Source organism: Sminthopsis crassicaudata, chromosome 2 (assembly GCF_048593235.1).
Source record: "Sminthopsis crassicaudata isolate SCR6 chromosome 2, ASM4859323v1, whole genome shotgun sequence".
In the NCBI taxonomy this organism is placed as follows: domain Eukaryota; kingdom Metazoa; phylum Chordata; class Mammalia; order Dasyuromorphia; family Dasyuridae; genus Sminthopsis; species Sminthopsis crassicaudata.
Window position 1 is genome coordinate 590800860 of NC_133618.1, and position 20112 is coordinate 590820971.

General features: G+C 37.4%; 1 protein-coding gene across 7 annotated transcripts in view; it reads right to left on the reverse strand.

The window, feature by feature from the left end:
- Nucleotides 1-11587, reverse strand: part of AFAP1L2 (actin filament associated protein 1 like 2) — a 126050-nt gene extending 114463 nt beyond the window's left edge. The window contains exons 1-2 of one of the 7 annotated variants that reach the window (XM_074295670.1): nt 11150-11506; nt 4194-4247 (exon numbers count right to left, since the gene is read on the reverse strand). In XM_074295670.1, the coding sequence (XP_074151771.1) occupies nt 4194-4247; nt 11150-11165 (70 nt within the window). In that variant the 5' untranslated portion in view covers nt 11166-11506. Of the gene's footprint in view, nt 1-4193; nt 4248-11149 lie in introns of all 7 variants that reach the window. The other 6 variants (XM_074295671.1, XM_074295668.1, XM_074295669.1 and 3 more) reach the window with 6 other exon arrangements.
- Nucleotides 11588-20112: the final 8525 nt, after the last annotated feature.

Below are 20112 nucleotides of genomic sequence, written 5' to 3' on the forward strand. Positions count from 1 at the left end.
TTTGTGATCTCCACATTCAATTATACAATCCTATGTGGAGTCTCGATCCACAATTTGATAAGCTTTGGAATAAAGGATACTGTATAAGAAATCAAGAGACCTGCCTTCATTCTAGCTTCCCTATTTATAAGATGAGTAAATATAATTCCATTCAAATGAGATATAATAGATTGACCCATTTCTCTATAAATGCTAAATTTTATTCACTTCATAAAAATCTTACAGCACTATGATTCTTCTGTCCCAAGGTCACAAAAAAATTAAACCACACAAATTATTTCTAGAGGAGGATTTTATTTTGCAATGAAATCTTAACAGATTCCACTAGGTTCACTAGTGAATCAGTTCTTTCATCTTACACATGTCAATTCTAGTTTTTCATTTTTATCTCTCCTAAACAATAACAGAGACAGCATGGCACAGGAGGTAGAAAGCCAGTTTTGAAGTCAGAAGATTTGGGTTCAGGTCCTTCAGACACTTACTAATCATGTGACCACAAGTAAGTCATTCAACATTTTATATCTCAGCAATTCATTAGGACAGTAAAATATAAATGATGTGATCATCAGTGGAGGGCATTTCCACCCTAAAAATTCCCAACCCTGATGAAATCACAGGTTGGGTCCCCCAAAATAATGTTAATAACATTAATTTTTTGTTAATATTGAACTTCAAAACTTTCAAAACACTTTACATAAAAACATGTTATTTGATCAAACTTGATGATGTCTAATTTCCTATTTCCTTTATTTTTCCATCTAGATTCAAAATAAGGAGAATGTTTCATCATGGGTCAGGAACATATTTTAAAAGAACAACAATGATTTTCCCACATCATTTTTAGCAAGTATAGAAAATCAGGATTGAAAAAAAAATAGTCATAATACATGTTTTGAGTACTCAATTTCTAGTCAAGAAAATCTACTGCCTCAGAAAGACATTAAGAAAGATGCCAAAGTAAGGAGGCATTTTGTACTTCCCATCATGGGCAAGACAAGTGGAGCAACAATAATACAATCTCCTAATTGCCAAATCTATGGTCTTTTCTCAATCTTCATTCTCCTTGATGTCTTTGCAGCATTTAAACACTGTACATCCATACCTTTCTCTGCCGGGATATTTTTTTTCCTCAGTTTTAATGACACTGCTTTCTCATGGATCTTTTCTTATCTGTCTTATCACTTGTTTCCCATCTCCTTTCCTAGATCTACACACACATGCCACTAAAGATAGATGTCTCCCAATGCTCTGTTCTGACCCTTCACAAGGGTCAGACTTCACTAGGTGATCTCATCAACTTGGGTGAGTTGAATTCTCTCTCTACAGGTGACTCCCAAATCTACATATATTTGGCCCTACTATCTTCTCCTGAAATCTAGTCCATCCTCAATTGCCTTTTGGAGACTTAACTAGAGAGAACTGTATATCCTTTAGACATTTTTAACTGGATAGAACTGTATGTTCTATATATCCTAAGATATCTCAAATTTAACATTTTCAAAACAATATTTCCACTGAAACTTTTCTTTTGAACTTCCTATCACAGTCAAGACCACTACAATCTTCCTAAAAATCCATGTTTGAAACCCTTGTTATCATTCTCCATTTCTCATTCTCTTTAATTTCCCATATTCAATCATTCACCTAATCTTGTTATTTCCACCTTCACAATATCTCTTATATATAGCTTCTTCTCTCTATTCATACAGCCTGGACTGTATGAATTTTACATCTAGCCTGGACTATTCTAATATAAACTTTTAATTGGTCTCTATGACTCCATTTTCTTTCCAATCCATCCTGCCATAGTGTTTTCCATTGCTGCCAAAGTGTTTTTCCTAAAATGCAAGACTGATAGTGTTGCTTCCTTACTCAATGAATACCTATTGCTTCTAGGATCAAATATAAAAATGCCTCTTTTGAGGGGAGAAGAATAGAAAGGGAACATTTAAAGCTATTTCCAATCTAGATCCTCCTGGCTTCCAGCCATCTAACACTATGATACAGCCATACTGTACAACTTGCTGCTCCTTGGACATAACACTAAATGTCTTATCTTTGTGTCTTTGCACTGATTGTCCCCAAGTTTTGATAGTCTCCCTCTTCTTTTCCATTTCTTAGAATTTCTAACTTCCTTTAAAACTCTGCATCTCTGTGGGAGGATTTCCTGGTCTCCCCCCAGCCACCCTGTTAGAGCCTTCTAAAGTAACCATCATCTACTTTGTTACCTATTTATATCCATGTTGTCTTCCCTATTATAAGATAAACTTATTGAGTACAGAAACTGTTTTTTTCTTTTCTTTGTATCCTCATCACAGTATCTGACTCTACATAGTAGATGGTTAATAATAAGTGATAATTCCTTGATACTTTTCTCTTTGGATCCACTAATTGCAACTGACAAGGCACTTTTCTTCTTAAAGAAGACAATTTAGCTAGAAAGTTTCCTTATCACACCATTCACAAAATCCTCTACTATTTGGAAAGTATGGGCCTCCTGTTTCATAATTATTGAGCTGTGAGATTTTTTTAAACTACATGCCTCTGTTTATAATGTGTTATGACTAATTCTATATGTACTGAATTCTGCACTTTTCACCATACTCATAATGAAATTCTAGTTTCTAGACCAGCAAGAGTCAGTAGCTGTGATCTTTCCTACATATTTGATATTGACTTGAGTATGGTCTATTCCATCTCAGTATTTAAAAACTTCAATTATGTTTGCCTTAATCTGTTAATCCAATTATGTATTTCTCAGAACAAAGGACAGTATATAATGACTTGATAAACTATAAGCAGACTCCTCCAAATAAGTATTTGGAATCACTGGTTTAGCCAATGGAAAAACCAGTATGTCATGACTTAGGACCTTTACAAAGCATGAAGTATTGAGAAATTTCCAATTCCTATTCCTCTTGTCATCAGTATGTTGTTTGCATTGAGTTGGTAACAGCTGAATATCCTTTTTTGGCTTCATGATGAACAGAGGAGTGATATAATACCTGTATGTAACAGCTTTGTAACCATTAATGGAGTGGACTGCTTCCATGCATGGAGCCAGAGGTTCTTCCCTGCCTAAAGTTGTTTTTGACATCCAGGGGAAGGGCTAGCTAGAAGTAATACCTATAACCCTGGATTTGTTCAGAGAACTGCCGATATAGCACTTGTGTGGGGGTCTGGTCCTTGGTTCCTTGAAGTGAGAGTCTAATCCTTGAGCTCCCATGGAGACGAATTGAAAGAGAAACACTTCTAAAATCTGTTTTATGTAGTCCAGCATTGTGTTGATGGTACTAATCAATTTCTTACTATATGGTTTTTCTATATACTTTACCATCCATCCATATCTACATGTATATACAAATATACATATATATATGCATGTGTACATAGACACACACGATTATTTATTTGAGATACAGAATGGAATCTAGCAAAAGGGTAGGAACAGAGAATAGAAAAAAGGGAAAGAGGCCAATGCTATTATTAGAGCTCAGAGTTTTGTCTGCATTGAATGGACACAGGACAATACTTTTGGCTACAAGTCTAAAATATGCTGCTCACTGCATCTAGGCTACTCAGAATGGAGGCCAATTCCAGTCAATTTATCCTATGCCCCTTACCTCCAATTCTTTGGATATGGTGTTCAGATTCTCTGTCAGAAACCAATTAAGCTGGTGTTTAAATAGAACTCCCCTTTCCTGGACTATCCTGATAGGGAAATGTAAGTGAAGGGGGATTGTGTAATAGAACCAAATTTGAAAATTCCTGATAAAAAGAGCCAAGTCAAACCCCCACAGCAGATTTTTTGATATATCTGTTCCCTTGCCTTCCCCACAATCCCTTATTACTCATCATAAAGAATATAACAATAGTTTTTAAGATTCATTCAACCAAGCAGCTCCGTGAGGAAGATTAGTATTATCCTCATGTTATCCTTGCATTAATATTATTCTTTAGTGTTGAGATCAAGGCCCAGAAAGGTTAATTGCCCTTCTCAAAATCACGAAGCAAGTTAGTCACAGAGGCATGGATTAGAGCTCTAAGCCCCAGCTTGTTACTTAGCTTAACACAGACATCCACCACATCCCTTTGCACTAGCCAAAAGGTTGTCTGGTCACCTAGGACAATACACCTGAGGGAAGTCACTAAAGTTGGGCTGCTAAAGAGGGCAGAGAGATTTGAATACTCACAAGTAGAAACCTGCAGAATCCTTCTGTGTACCATCAGACAGCAACACTTCTGTGCTGGAATAGATAGAAATGATACTCTAGTCGAGGTGACACTACACAGGTGGAGGCTAAGCTTTCAACTCTTAGACCTGGCTTTAACTTTAATCATGTTAGTAGCATAGTTGTTGAAGCTGAGCATTCCATAGAAATATAGACTTTTTATATCAAAAACAGCATTTGTTATGATAGTTCACCATGAGGGAAGCTCTACTGTTATAGAGCATTGTTAAATACCTTCTGCCCAAATTTTTTCCTCTATTAACTGGAATTAGGCGAGTCTTCTTCACACAGATATGAAAACACTTTTGAGTTTTTCCATCAAAAAACATGAACATGGTTATTAGAAAAGGAGTTACATGTCTTTAATCTTTTGTAAAGCACATCAGATTCAGATTCAGAAGAGCTACATTTAAATCCTGGCTCTGACTTTTCTTGTGTGATTGAAGACAAATTTCAGCCTTCATTTCCTTCTCTGTCATTTAAGGATGTTGCCTTATTAGGAACAGTGGGTCTCTAACTTTTTGGTCTCAGGCTCCCTTTACACTCTAAAAAATTATCAAGTATCTTAAATAATTTTCATTTATGTGGGATATATATGTGTCTATATTTGGATAATTTCTAAATTTTCTTCCAACCCTAAATTCTATGACTTTTTATTTCAGAGCTCTCATTGATGAGAATAGGGGACCTGATTTTCATTATATTATATATTATGCATTAATATTCTATTATGTTTCTTCTCAACTCTCTTTTTGGGAACAGTTTTACTTAACCTCTCTGGAGGGTCTCAATGGACCCATTCCTCAAAAAAGCATTAATGAATCATTATATTTCAATGGGCTACTTCAAACTGAGCTAACTTTCCTTGGAGATATTGGGATGAAAAAATCCTTGAGAAACAAATTCCTCACACATCTTACTGCATAATCTTCCCACTAAATCGGCTACTTTTAAGCTCTTAACAGGAAATTTATTTTGTTTTTAAGAACTGCAATCCCAATCCATCCTCCCACCCACACATCCTCCAAAACCAATGAACAACCACCTAATGAAGCTTCCTTTAAAATCACAGAATTGTAGGACTAGAGAGTATCCCTTTCAAATCTCATTTTTCTGATAGGAAGTTAAGACCCAGTGCTATAAAATGATTACCTTAAAGTCACACAGCAAGTTAGTGACACAGTTGGGACTAAAATCCAGGTCTTATCATCACCTGTTGATTGTTCTTCCCACATCCCGAAGCCCCTTGCCTGCCCCCTTTCTTGGCCACAACCAATGATTTATGAAGCAACCATTCTCTTCTGTTTTGGGAAAGAGCCTTCCCTTTCCCCTGAAAGAACATTGCACAGACTTTTGTGGAGAAACATTTCCCATCATTAAGAGATTTAGAAGAAAATTGGCACAGCTTACTAAACTTTGAAGGTTTTTTCTCCCCCTACCCCCCTCTCCTTCCCTTTAACTGTACTTGGAACTAGTGAGGTTCCCAGAGTCACCCTCCCCTCTAGAATAACGGGAAGATCCCAAAGTAGAATCCCCTCTCCTGACCTTCCTCCACCCTCTCTTAAGGCAACCGAAAGCTGACCCTTCAGCATTTCTATTTAGAGGCAATGCTTTACTGGAGCACCAACAGATAGATCTCCCACACACAAAAAAAAACTTCAAAGTCCCAAGAGCTGAGAGTCTAGTGCAAAGAATGAAGATTTGGCTTTAACACTACAAAGACACAAAATCCAAGATTGTTGAGGATTTCAGGGTGCCCGCTTTTAGATTTATCATTAAAAAAAAAAAAAAAAAAAATCTGGTTCTTACAACTTCACTTCATGGCTGATATACCTGGATTTGCTAGTACACTAGATTTGCTTTTCAGATTTGAGAGAAAGAATATGAAAGGGTTACAGATTTCCTCAATTTTCTACCATTTTAGAGACTGCGCTATATATTTTTAAAAGGGTATGAAGAAAAACTTGAATGAGGAAAAAATTGATGCCTATTAGATTGGGAGGGGAAAAAAGTCTGTTATTCCTATATTGAAATAAGCAGTAAGCTTAGAGTACCATTCCTGTCTTCTTTTGAGACCTCTGTTAAACATAGCTTAGTACTCCCAAAGGACCTATGGGATCACTGGAGACTCTGCACTAATATGTCTTTTAAACTAGTCTCATATTCCACAATAGGTATAGCTTTTTGGTAGTTGTGTAAATGGATTAAAAAACCAGAAGCACAATCATTCTTTCAATATACCACTGCACAAATAAAAGTCAGTTTGTTTTAATTATATAGGGCTTCACTTGAAAACATGTTACAATTTTGGTTGCCCCTTGCTGAAGCATTCCAAAGCTTAGTCAAGAGATAGCAAGTCATTAACATCTGGCACCAGACAACTCCACAGCTGGAGGAGCAGTAGGAACCAAATTTCTTGACCACATGACACAATTCTACCCAATGAGCTCAAATTAATTAAAACTGTATGTGTTATAAATATGTAAACATAAGGAGGAAGAGAATCTTTTCAAGTTCTTACCATAGAAACATGCGAATTAAGTACCCAAAATTCCTAAGTTTCTTCTTATGAGAGGACAAAGCAGCAAATTTGGGCCACAACAGTTTAAGACCTTCTCAGGACTATTCCCTGGAAAGCTTTTTCTCTCTAGGAAGGATAATTTACTTTGTTTATATTTGTGGAATTTATTATTACTCTTTTTGAATGAAATGAGGAATGATTCAATGGCAATTTTAGTAAGAAAAATTTTCAAAGTAAAACAGGCTCCAAACACTCCTTTATATACAACTCCTGGCATATAACATCACATATGAAGTCCCAAGAATACACAAACATACACATAGCAGCTTTCCCACTTTTGAAAAGATCAGATTAAATATCCAAAAACAGAACTGATTTTAAAACTGGAGCTAAAGGTCCTTTGTGAATCTTTAAAATTGCAGAACTATTTTAAGAATATAAAGGAGATAAGGTATTCTGTATGTTGGGACATGTATTAAGGGGAAGGAATGAAGAATTAGGAACAAGTTATGCATGTATTGGTCAACCTGCCATCTGGGGGAAGGGATGGGGGGTAAGGAAGAGAAAAGTTAGAACAAAAGGTTTTGCAACTGTCAATGCTGAAAAATTACCCATGCATATATCTTGTAAATAGAAAGCTATAATAAAAACAATAAAAGAAACAAGTTATGGCATTTAAATACCTAATAATAATTTCCACAAATAGTAATAATTCTTCTCTACAACTCTTGCATATCTTGTGATAAGTACATTGAATTGCTTTTAATTTAATTCTTATAAACGTCTGCCTGGTCATTCCATAGCTGTTCAGGTTTATCAAATAAATTGCCCTCAAATCTCTGTAATATGTAGGAGATTTGGGTAGACTCTAAATAGGGCCAAATCAGGCAGTTTCTAGAGATGGAGTTCCATAAGGACTGACTTCTCTTCCCTTTAGCTTAGATGAAACAGTTAATTTGGCACATCTTCAAGGTGAAATGATACTACCTGTCAGGAATACTGTGAGGAATTAAACTTCTAACAGATGTTCCACAGAGGGTAAAAGTGTAAATAAGGACCACTAGTGTTGTTTTAAAAAAAGAAAGAAAGAAAAGAACAACAATAGCTAGAGTTCTATAACCCTTTAAGTTCTGCAAAGTGCTTTACAATGCTACTTCATTTGAGAGCAAAGTTTGGAGATTTGTATTCCAAATCAAATTATAGACACACACACACAAATATGTATATGCATACATGTATATGTATATATATATATACATATATATACATCCTATTATCATATATATATATGTGTGTGTGTGTGTGCGCACATATACATGTGTGTATTGTAGATATATGCATTCACCAGGGATGACTCAGGTTTCACAGCTTAGCAATTAAAGCATCACATCATTTAAGTTACTACAAGCCAAGATATAAGGGGGAAAAAAACTTCAAAACTTAGTGCCATGTTAGTTAAAATGAAAATCTTTTGTAAGATGTCTGGTTGTGTTGGCTAGACATTCTCTAAATGATTTGTATTTTGCCTTTGGGAGTATTTTCATGCTCACAGCAGAAAAAAAAATTGTGGGAATATATCTATCTTTATATCTATCTATCTTACATATATCTTTAAGAATGCTTAGTTATCTAGTCAGGGGTCAGGCAAGAGCCATTAGTAGGAAATCCTGACAATATTTGGGCATTCTGAAGAGAAACCACAGATATTTCTAACTTAAAAACAAATATGTTGTATTTTAAAAGCAGTTTTCAACCAAGGACTTGAAAAACCCTCATCAAATTCTTGGTCATTTTCCTTTCTGAGCTAAATGGTGCAAACTTTTTTCTTTATAGGAAGGAAAGAGGCCTAGAGAAAAATTTAGTAACTGATACAAGGGCAAAAATGGGTTGTGGGATCTAGAGTTTAAAGTGTTGGAGATCACCTACTAACATCCTCATTTTATGGATGAGAAAATGGGGGCCCAGAGAGGTTAAGTATTTTGTCTAAGATCACACAAGTTGTAAATAACTGAGCTGGGAAGTGTTTGAACCCAAGTTCTTGTACTACAAATCCAGTGGGTTTTTTCCTCCCACTATAACATTCTGGTTGCCCAAGTCGCTAACAAAAAGGACCCGGATGGTTATATAGAAATGAGGAAGACTGTCAAGAAAACCTACAGAAAGAAGATTCTGAAAGGGCCACAAGGGAAATAGGTCTAGCTATTCATTAAATTGAAGAACAGAATTGAATACTGTATTCTCACTTGGTTTTTTGATCTATTGAATCTACGTCTAAAGCAAAAAACAAAACAAAACATTGCCTTCTTATTAGCCTTAGGAAGGAACCTATGATTTCAGATGTTGTTACCCTCCTCCAATGTTCCCTACAGACCTGAACACCAAATTTAAACATGTAGTTTGCACAGTGGTGTAGGGTAGGAGTCTGGGGTTAGGAGAGTACAGTAAATAAAAAAAAATCCATGTTCAAAAGGGTCATACCAGTCATAACTGCCTTTTGGGGAAAGTTCATTTGGGGTACAGAGAGAATGCAATCATGCAGGAAAAGGAAGCCCCTAATGGGATTGAGGGACAAGGCAATACACTGGGAAAAGGCCACCATTTAGAGATGCCTCAGGGTAACTCCAAAGGAACAACAAAAGCAATACTCAAAGCAATTAGTGAGTCACCATCCTACCCACTTCATCCCCCACCAACACCCTGATGTAGAACTTTAACTTTGCAAAGTATTTTACAAATATTTCATTTTATCCTTACAACAACCCTAGATGATGGGTGTTATAATTATGAAGAAACTGAAGTAGACAACGGTTAGGTTAACTAATACAGGGTCACATAGTAGTGTCGAAATTTTAACTCATCTTTCTATCCACTGAAAAATCTAGCTTCTGTCCATCTCTGTTTGGGCTTTGGAAACAAACAATCAGAGAGAAAAAATGTCTATTGACAGATGCAATTCAAAATGCTTTTAAAATCTCAAAGGAGTCAATAATTTTATGAGTTGAGAGCCTTTCCTCTTCTTGCAGAAGATTTTGTTTAATAGGAGTCATTTTTATGGGTAGAGAACCTTTCCTCCTCTTGCGGAACACTTTGCTTTAACAATTTGTCAAAAGTCAGTATTTTTATGAGTAGACACCCTTGTTTGCTTCTTTCAGTTCGTGAAAATGGAGGGAAAGGTTTAAGAGGAGAGGTTTGCTAACCTCCCTTCAAACTCCCCCTCTCCTCCGTCTCCCTCCCTTTCCTAGTCCCTTCCTCGTCTCCCTTCTCCCACCCGGCTCATAGCTTGTTCAACAAACCAAGCGGGGAAAGAAACTCTCTGAGCCCCTCCTATTAGTTTCCACTGAAGAACCTATAACCAGGTGGGGAAGGGGGTTGTTCTAGAACCAGTCTTTACACATTAATGAACAAGTGAGGCAATTTACGTGTCAGCTTAGTCTAACCAGGTAATTGTCTCAGCTTGACTAGCAGAGACCTGCCCTGTGGCTGGGACTGGGGAGATCCAGGGACACATGATGTCTTCCCTATTTGCTTATCGCTCCAGTTCAGCCCACCTTTTTAAGTATACTAGACTGAGGGAGAAGGGTGGTTGTTTTTTTGGTTTTGGTTCAAAGAATGCAGAGGGTGACAAATCCCACGAAATCTTTCTTTATTAAGGAACAATAGGGTGAGAGCAGAATGCCTTGTTTTTCGGCATCACTCCCAGGGCAGTTGGAAAAACTTCGTGGAACAACAAATTCATGCCTGGATCTAAAGCCGCCTTACCCCATTCCACTACTAAAATGCGTACCAAGTGCTCCCCCTTCCCAGGCAAACCGAAAATTTCCCACCCAGGCTGGCTTCCCCCAAAGAGAGGTGGAGAGCTCCGCTTTCTTTTCGGGGAAGGGGAATTGCTTGTGCTTCAAATATCTTTCAAGGCCTCTCAGCCCCCAGTGAGGTCCACCAAGGGCTGCCACTCCAGCAGGTGACTTTTTCCCAGGGTGACGCAGAAGGGCGCTCTGGGGGGATCCGAGTAGTTAATCTGCCATATCCTGCACCCCGCCATTCTCCAAACACGCGTCACGCACCCCCAAACCAAAACCCCTCGACTAGCCCAAACCAATTGCCTCATTCTCTAGGGAGGATCAAAGGGCCCAGGGCGGGGGCCACCCACACGGAGAGCCCCGGCGCCGGCGCCCCTTCTCCTCCCCTCCGAGGCTAGAGGCAGCCGGCTCTTTACCTGCGATCCGGAAAAAGGTCAGGGTGTGGACAGTCTCTAAATTGTCCTCCTCCAATTTGGAGGCTAGTTTGGCCAGGGGACAAGTTCTCGATCGGGGAAGAGCGCGAGCGCTTCCCTGGGAACTGAATGCCACGGGACTCCACCCGCAGCCCAGTGCGTCGGCAGCCCCAGGTTCTCCCTCACCTTTGTATTTCTCCATCGGGTCCGTCCTAGGTGTCTCCGGCCCCCTTCCACGCTGGTTGTCCCGGGAGCCGTTGGGGCTCTCGGACTGAATGGGGGGTGAGGGGGACGGGAGAAGCGGACGCTCCGAATCCCACTCCGGATCTTGGATCTCAGCTCCCCGCTCCCAGCTCCCAGCTCTCTCTGGTTGGGAGAGTTCTAGCTCCCCTCGGTCCCTGCTGGCCCCTCCCAGCAAGGACACGCCCAGCCGCTGTACCCGCCGGAGCTGCTTGCCCAGCTCAGTTCCCTGAAGCCGCCCTGGGCAAGCGCGCCGCGGGGGTCCGTGCCCAGGAGGCTGCGGCCGCTGCTACTGCCCACGCCCTTCCCGCGTGGCTGAAACTCCGCAGGACACTAGGGCCGGGCGAGGCGGAATGGGAGGAGAGGGGCGGGCTGCAGACGGGTTGTCTCTTCTTAAAAACACACACACACACACACACACACACACACATACACACACACACACTTCTGAGATTTCTTAGTCTGAGATCACCGAGTGCTGCTGGAAACAACTATGGAGTGCCTGGGAGCAGATGGGAGGTTACACGGAGGTTCTTGAAATCCTGGAAGGACCGAGAAGCAATTAAGAGAGTCGGCCAGCTGACCCCCACCCCGGCCCTGGTGCTTTCTCCATTGAGCAAGGACTCCTTTTCTTTCCACCTGTAGATCAGATAATTGTGTATAACTAACTCCTCTCTCTCCCGCTGAGCTGTAAGCTTTTACTTTCTCCCACTCCATGGCGCCTGGAACATCCCAGGTGCTCCATGAGGGGCTGTTGAAACCTAAAAACCCATCAAAGAGGAATTTTCCCCACCAACAGAGTCCCCTTCTCAATCAGCCGAGATTAGTCTCTAATTGCACCGTGGGATCGTAGATTTAGTATTGGAAGAGGCCTTAAGAAGTTTTTAAACTGAAGCCTATAAAGGTTTTCACCTGCATCAAATAAGTAGTGGAGTCAGAATTCAAACTCAGGCCTCCCACACCAGATTCACTGCTTTCCTTGCTAAACTGTTAGAGAAAGTACACTCCTACGTTACCTCCATCATTACCTCCCTCAACTCCTTTGAGCTAGTCATCACACTGCACTAGACCCTGACTTCCTATAGCTGATTTCCTACTCTCCATCTTGCCACTGACATGATCGCTGAGGGCTTTGTTAGTAAGAGTGCTACATTTGGAGTCAGGAAGGCCTTGATTCAAATCCCACTCTATTACTTGCAGAATTAACAATGAACAAATCACTTAAACTTTCCCAGCCTGTTTCCTCCTCTGTAAATTAGAGATAACACTTTTAGTCTTACATTAACGGTGCCATGAGACTGAAACAATATGTGAAGTGCTTTTAAAATTGTAATGCAGCGATTTATGTATTAATTATGGCAGTGCTGGACCTGGAGTCAGGAAGACCTCAGTTCAAATATGGCCTCAGAACTTACTAACTGGGTGATCCTGCACAAGTCACTTAATTCTGCCTCAGTTTCCTAATCTGTAATTTGAGCTGGAGAAGGAAATGATAAACTACTTCAGTACCTTTACCAAGAAAACTACAAATGGGGTCATGAAAAGTTGGGTTGAAATGACTGAATAACATAACTGTGTAATTATTATTGTTATATGCTGTTCTGAGAAAATGTTTGCTGCCCTTAAGATGCCATATAACTGTGAGAAATTATAATTAGACCCAAATTAAAGACAGTACTCATGAACAATCTCAGACTTCAAGAATTGTTCTAGATGCCCCGACACTTCCCTGAAATCATAATAACCAAAATAAAGAGTATTCTAGGAGTCAGAAGGATATGAGCTGTAAATTAAATTATTTCTCTAAGTACTTTTCTAAGTCCCATGATGAAATTTTACTATATTTCCATCATTTAGCTTTTGTTCTTTTTAGTTATATTTATTCAAAACATAAAAAGAAATATTTACCTAAGGCTTCTTCATTTGAATTTGCCTTATTTTTCCTTTCGTTTTTCTCCTCTGGGACAACTGATCATTCCATCAAGTGTGATGCCTAGATTCTCTACATGATTTTCCTTTTCCCCTTTTGGAATAGATTCTTTAAAAATATATATTATAATAAATATGTAATATAGCAATAAATAATACATTAAAATATATTAAATTAAATTTTAGGAAAAAATTTAGTTTTTATACATTTCAAAATTTTACAACTAACCCACAGAAATATTATTATCCCAGTTGCTGATCAAATTATCCGCTCAACTTTAATTTTTACCTTGATCAGTATCATCCTTACCTTTTTCTAGCCTTCTGTCATTCTGCCCCCTATATTCCCATCTTAATATGGACTTTAAATCTCACCTTACTTTAGGTTATATAGTTCTTCAATATTTGTTACTCAAACTACTTCCTCTTCTTTCTCCCATGGCTAAGATATTTTATATTATCTTCTCTAAATCCTCTTTACTTTATCCTCAGAGACTAAACAAAGCTCAGACTGGCTCTGTTTAAAAAAAAAAAAATCAATCAGTTATGAGCATAGGGAATTGAAGATGGGAATTTACAATACTTCTAAGAAGTACACAAACTCCCTCTGTGAAACTGATCTTCAAAATCATTACAATTCCTACTATTAAGCATCCACCTCTATCAGAGACCCACAGATATTTTTAACACTTTACCTTCACTGTCTTTTCTTCTGGGAACTTCTGAGAGGTGATGTCCAAAAAGCCTCACTTTTGTTGCTATTGTTATTGTCATTTTTTCAGTCATGTCTGATTCTTCAAGCCCCCTTTCAGATTTTCTTGGTAAAATAATAGAATAGTTTGCTATTTCTCTCTCCAACTCATTTTACAGATGAAGAAAGTGAGACAAACAGGGTTAAGTGATTTGTTCAAGGTCATAAAGCTAAAATTGTCTGAAACCAGATATGAACTCAGGAATACGAGGCTTCCTGACTCCAAGTCTATTGCTCTGGCATTCTATTTGCTATGTCATTTAGGTGTCCCAAAAATCTCACTACAGGGGCACTTGATGTGTCCTAATCCATTAAAATTACAGCTTGTGGATCTTAGAGACCGACATAGAAGTAACAGATTGGCCAATGATCCTAAAAAGTAGTAAACCTCTGGCACATTTTGACCACAGGACCATCTCCTCCAAGTTATCTCTCAGTTCATACTAGTAGAAGGCAACTACAAGCAGGTGTAAAATATTCTGGATGTCCCTAAAACGTTAGCCATAAGGAAAGAAATAAGCATTGATTAAATGCCCAATATGTGCCAAGAACTACACTAAACACTACAAATATTATTTCATTTGATTCTTATAACAAAGAACTGAATGTTACTATTAGTCCATTTCACAGTTGAAGAAACAGAGGTAAACAGGAATTAAATGACCTGCCCAGGTTCTAGCTGTTCAGTTAGCAAGTATTTGAGACTGGATTTGAACTGAATTTTTCCTAACTCCCTTTGCAGTGCTACATCTATTGTATTACTAACTGCCTAGTTTCTAACCTGCCACTAGTGTTTATTTTCAATAACAAGACAGTAATCACAACTAATTCAAAGTGAAGGCATTACTGAGATGGGATCATAGGAACAACAGTAAGAAAACATTCTTTTCATAAATTTGGGACTTACTATCCCATAGTTACACATGGTAGTCACACTTAGTTTCATGGAGTATAAACTTGGGCAACATATACTTCCAGCACTACAGGACCTTGATTTCCTTTCTTTGGACACAACTTATTTTAAGAAAGGTTAATTCCTCTCCCATCACTCCTCCCCCCCCCAAAAAAAAAAAAAAAGATTTTTTTCAGATGTTTATATGGTAATACAGTGGATATAAAGAAAATCATTTTCAGTCAAGGATAATATGAGATCAGAATTTTTCTCTGCCTGTATTTAAGCAAAACTTCACAATATTATGCAGTATTAGAGCTAGATGGGACCTTAGAAATCATAGTCCAACCTGTTCATTTTACATATGAAGAAATTTTCTTAAATCTTTTTTTTCCCCCTCCTTTCTTTCTTTTTTTTTTTTTTTCTCTCCTGAGGCTGGGGTTAAGTGACTTGCCCAGGGTCACACAGCTAGGAAGCATTAAGTGTCTGAGGTCACATTTGAACTCGGGTCCTCCTGAATTTAAGGCGGGTGCTCTATCCACTGCGGCACCTAGCTGCTCCTTAAATCTTTTAAGATTTTAACAATCTTAAACTTTTAAAATATTTATTTCCCCCCCAATTATATGTAAAAACAATTAAATCTGTGTTTTTCTCTCCTCCCTTCTTCCCTCTCTAAAACTGTAAAACTGACTATACCTATAATGTATACATGATATATGTAAAACTTATTTCCATATTAGTCACTTTGTGGAATAAAATTCAAACCAAAAGAAAGAAAAAAAGTCTGCATTCAGGCTCCATCAGTCCTTTCTCTGGAAGCATATAGCATTTTTCATCATGAGTCTTTTCAGATTATCTTGAATCGTAAAGATGAGAATAGCTAACTCATTCAAAATTGTTCATTGCAAAATATTGCTGTTACTGTGTAAAATGTTCTCATGATTCTGCTCACTTCATTCTGCATCAGTTCATATAAGTTTTTCCAGATTTTTGTGAAATCATCCTGCTCATCATTTCTTATAGAACAATAATATTTCATTACATTCAAATATCTGGTAGAGAATTTTAGGAAATCAGTGATTGGTCTTGAATTGTTTAACATTTTAAAATGTGTCTTGGATAAGTTTATATCTATCCTGTTTATCACATATACCACAGCTTATTCAGCCATTCCCCAATTCAATGACATCCCCTCAGAAACTGAGAATTATTGAAAGTAATCACCCTTCAATTAAGTGGTTAAGAGTGAAATGCAGACCTTCTTTCTCTAAATCTAGTATTCTTTTTATTGTTGAGACATTTCAGTCATGTCTGACTTCATGACCCCATGTGGGGTTTTCTTGGCAAAAATACTGGAGTGTTTTGCCATTTCCTTCTCAATGTCATTTCATAGATGAGGAAACTGAGACAAAGAAGATTAAGTGACTTGCGGCTGAAGTCAGTTTTCAAATTAGGTTTTCCTGATCCCAGGCCCAGTGCCTATCCTATCCACTGTACCACCTAGCTGTCTGAGCCCCAAACTAATCCAGATTCTTTTTTTTAGGACAATTATGGATTTTATTTAATTGTGTTACATTAACTGCTGCAGCATCTATTATTCTATTACTTATAACCCAGAATAATAGAATGTAAGAACTGAAAGGGGACTTACAGTCCACTTAGTCCACTGGTCTCTTTTTATAGGAAAGATAATTAAAACTCAAAGAGAAGTGAATTGGCCTAGATAGCACAATAGTTAATGGCACAAGGCTTGGGTCCCAGGTAATCCATAACATTGTACTAGACTCTTCCTGATATACCAATGTGATATATGTCACTCATTCAGTGACAAAAGTTGTGAAATGATCATAGAGCCAGAGTCCCATCTAGCAGTGATGCTCTGGCACTCTGTTTACTGTGTCACTAGTTGTCCCTCAAACCTCACTATTAGGGCACTTGATGTGTCCCAATCCATTGAAGCTAATTTGTGGATATTAGAGATTGAAATAGAAGTGACAGATTGGCCAATGATCTATCCAGGTAGGTGCTGTCTAGCAGACAGAAAAGGCTCATTTCATGCCTTGTTTTAGCTCTACTATTTTCTTTAAAGCAAGGCTTTTGAAGATATTGTATGTTTTTCAATTAAAATTCAGCCTCATACAACAAAAGATTAGTCTTTTCTTTAATTTTTTCATGTATACATAAGTTCAAAGTCAGACCTGTGCTTTAATAATAACACTTTTTAAGCTGTGGGGAGGATGAATTGGAGAGGAAAGAGACTTGAGGTAGAAAGAACAATTAAGTAGCTAATAGCATAAGTGAGCAGTGGAAAGGAACCAAATTAATGAGAAGAAAAGTGGATAGATCTGAGAGTCGATAAGAAAGAAAGTGACAGAACTTGAAAGCTGATTAGACATGGAAAACATGAAGTAGAGCAAAGTGTTGAGGATGACTTCAAGGTTGTGAAGCTGGGTGATTGGAAGAATAGTAATGCCCTTGAAAGAAAAAGGGAGATTATAAAGAGGAGTTTTGGAGTGGGGTATTGATAATGGGTCCTATTTTGAATATGTTGAGTTTGAGACATCCATTGAGAAACACCTAAAAAGCAGTTGGTGATAAAGGACTAAAGAGTGCTACCGTCTCTCCAGCTCATCCCTACATGTCATTCTCTACTTCTCACTATCTCTTACCTCCCATATCCAATCTATTGCCAAGGCCTATTGATTTTTAACCTCTATAATCTTTCTCAAAAATGCCTTCCTTCTTTTCTTTGATATTGCCACTTTGGTGGAGGTCCTCATTACTTCATGCTTGGAATATTATAATAGGCCACCAGTGGCTCTTCCTACTCCAGTCTATCCTACATTTAACCACCAAAATAATTTTCCTAAAGCTCAGGTCTAATCATATCATCCTGTTCCCCAGGTAAATCCAGTGGCTCCCTATCATTTCATAGTTTTGTAGAGAGAGAAAAAGGAAGAAAGGAAAGAAGGAAGGAAGGAAAAAAGGAAGAAAGAAAAGAAAGAAAGTTATGCTTTAATTTGTACTCTGAATTTATCAGCTCTCTATCTGGAGGTAAATATCAAATTTCATCATGAATTCTCTGGAATTATGCTTGATCATTGTTGAATACTAGTTTAGTTTTTTAGCAATTTGCTCAAAGCCATGTTTTCCTATTTGTTAGACTTGTCTCTCTATTAGACTTATCCAAAACTGAGAGAGGGTTATTGAAATCTTGTCACTATTGTATTACTTTCTATTTCTTCTTGTAGCTCAATTAATGTTTCCTTTTTGAATTTGGATACTAAGGCTTTTATAGAATATAAGTTTATTACTGATATTGGTTTATCATCTGTAGTTCCTTTTAGCACAATGTAATCTCCTTAGTTATCCTTTTTTAAAATTTTCAAATGTCTGGTTTTTCTTTGTCAAATAGCATAACTGAAGCTCCTTGTTTCTTTTATTCACTGGACTCATAGTAAATTATTCCATCTCCTTACTCTGTGTGTGTGTGTGTGTTTGTTATGTGTTTAAAATGTGTTTCTTCAAATATATATATATATATATATGTGTATATATATATATGTATATATATATATATAAAATGTGTTTCTTCTAAGCAACAGATTTTTAAGATTTTGTTTTTTATAGAATCATTCTTTTTCACATTATTGAATTGCTTGATCCATTCATATTTACAAGTATTTGTTAGGTTTGTATTTTCCTTCATTTCTCTCTCATACTGGGTTTTTTCCAGTTTTAATTCTCCGTGCTCTCCCCCTCCCCTTCTATTCCAAACACAGTACTATGTCTCTTTGGTAACTTTAGCTTACTCTTTCCCCTCTGCACCTGATTTCCTCTTTGTTAACCCTTCCTCTTGGGACTTTTGCTTATTATTTGATTTTTTCCCCTCTTTTTTCTCTAGTTATTAATTCTTCTTTTTTTTCTTTCACATTTAGTAAAGTAAATTTGTCTCACTTTTCCTTTAACTAATACTGTTTGTTGGTTTTTAAAATCTCATTTTTCAGAGATTTCTTTTATTTGTCTTATTATCTATCCTCTGTCTATTCTAAACCCTTATTATCTGGTTCATGACACCTAGTTTCTCTTTGTTTCTCTGTATTCATCATGAATCAAAACATCCATATTACCTATTCTGGAAATGGTAACCCATTCTCACTCTAACTAGTTTCTGTCACTGCCTTGTACAACTTGCCTCAATTCTTTTTTTTTTCCCTATTGTGCCTTACCCTTAGAACAATTCCAATTCCTGTAGGTGACTGAAAGGATTCTGTCCCATAGTAAGACGCTCTTCCCATTCATGCCCTTTATTATGCAATCCACCATGATCAGATTTGCAGAGTAGATCATTCTGGGCTTTATCCTGAACTGCATTGCTCTTTGGAATTCATTATTCCATTCCCTTCTGTTTTCTGGTAGGTGTATATGAATCTTGTCTTATTCTAATTTCATTTCCTTTGTCTTTCAAGGTCTTCTCTGGATTGCTTTATAGAATTTGCTTCTAAATTGAATTATTAAATTTGCAACTACAAGTTTACAGCTTTGAGTCCCTCCTCCTCCCCTCCCCCCCTTTGCAGGAAACAATTTGTGAATTCTTTCAAATGGTATTTAATTTTCTATGTTCAAAAATTCTGGGTAGTTTCCTTATATTATTTCTTGCATTGTGCCATATAAATATTTTTACTTGTATACTTCTGGGAGATCTATGTTCCTTAGACTGTTTCTTTGAATACTATTTTTAAGATCAATATATTTTTCTTAGAGAGAATATGTTACTATTTTTTGCTCTTCTTTTAAATTGCCCTTCACTCTTGTGTATTTGTATTCCCAATTGATTATTCTTTCATTTGTTTCTTTGTGAAACTTGGTATCACAGATTCAAAATCTTCTATTTCTTTTTTGCTATATAGCTCATAAATTCTGCTCTCACAATTTTCATTTCTTTTGTAAACCTTTCTGGGACAGCAAATTATAAGGCTATGTTTCCTCAAATTCCAAAGAATCCTTTAGATAATCAATTATTGGTTCATTTTCCTTTCTTTTGTAATATTTATTCATAAATCCCTAAACTTATTTGCTTGATATTAGTGGAGTATAGTTTCTAGGGAAAGATAGAAGTGATTTTGGGGGGCTTCTGTTCTGGCAATCTAATTCCAAAGTCCTCTGACTTTTTGCACCCTCCCCCGCAAACCTAGGAATTCTAAGTAGACCACTCCTCAGTCAGCTTCTGGCTCAGGATAGTCCTACAGATCAAGCTGGCTGAGAAGTAGTGAATAGACCACTCCTCAATTCATTGCTGACTGATAATCTGGTCAATGAGAACCAAATTCTAGAGAC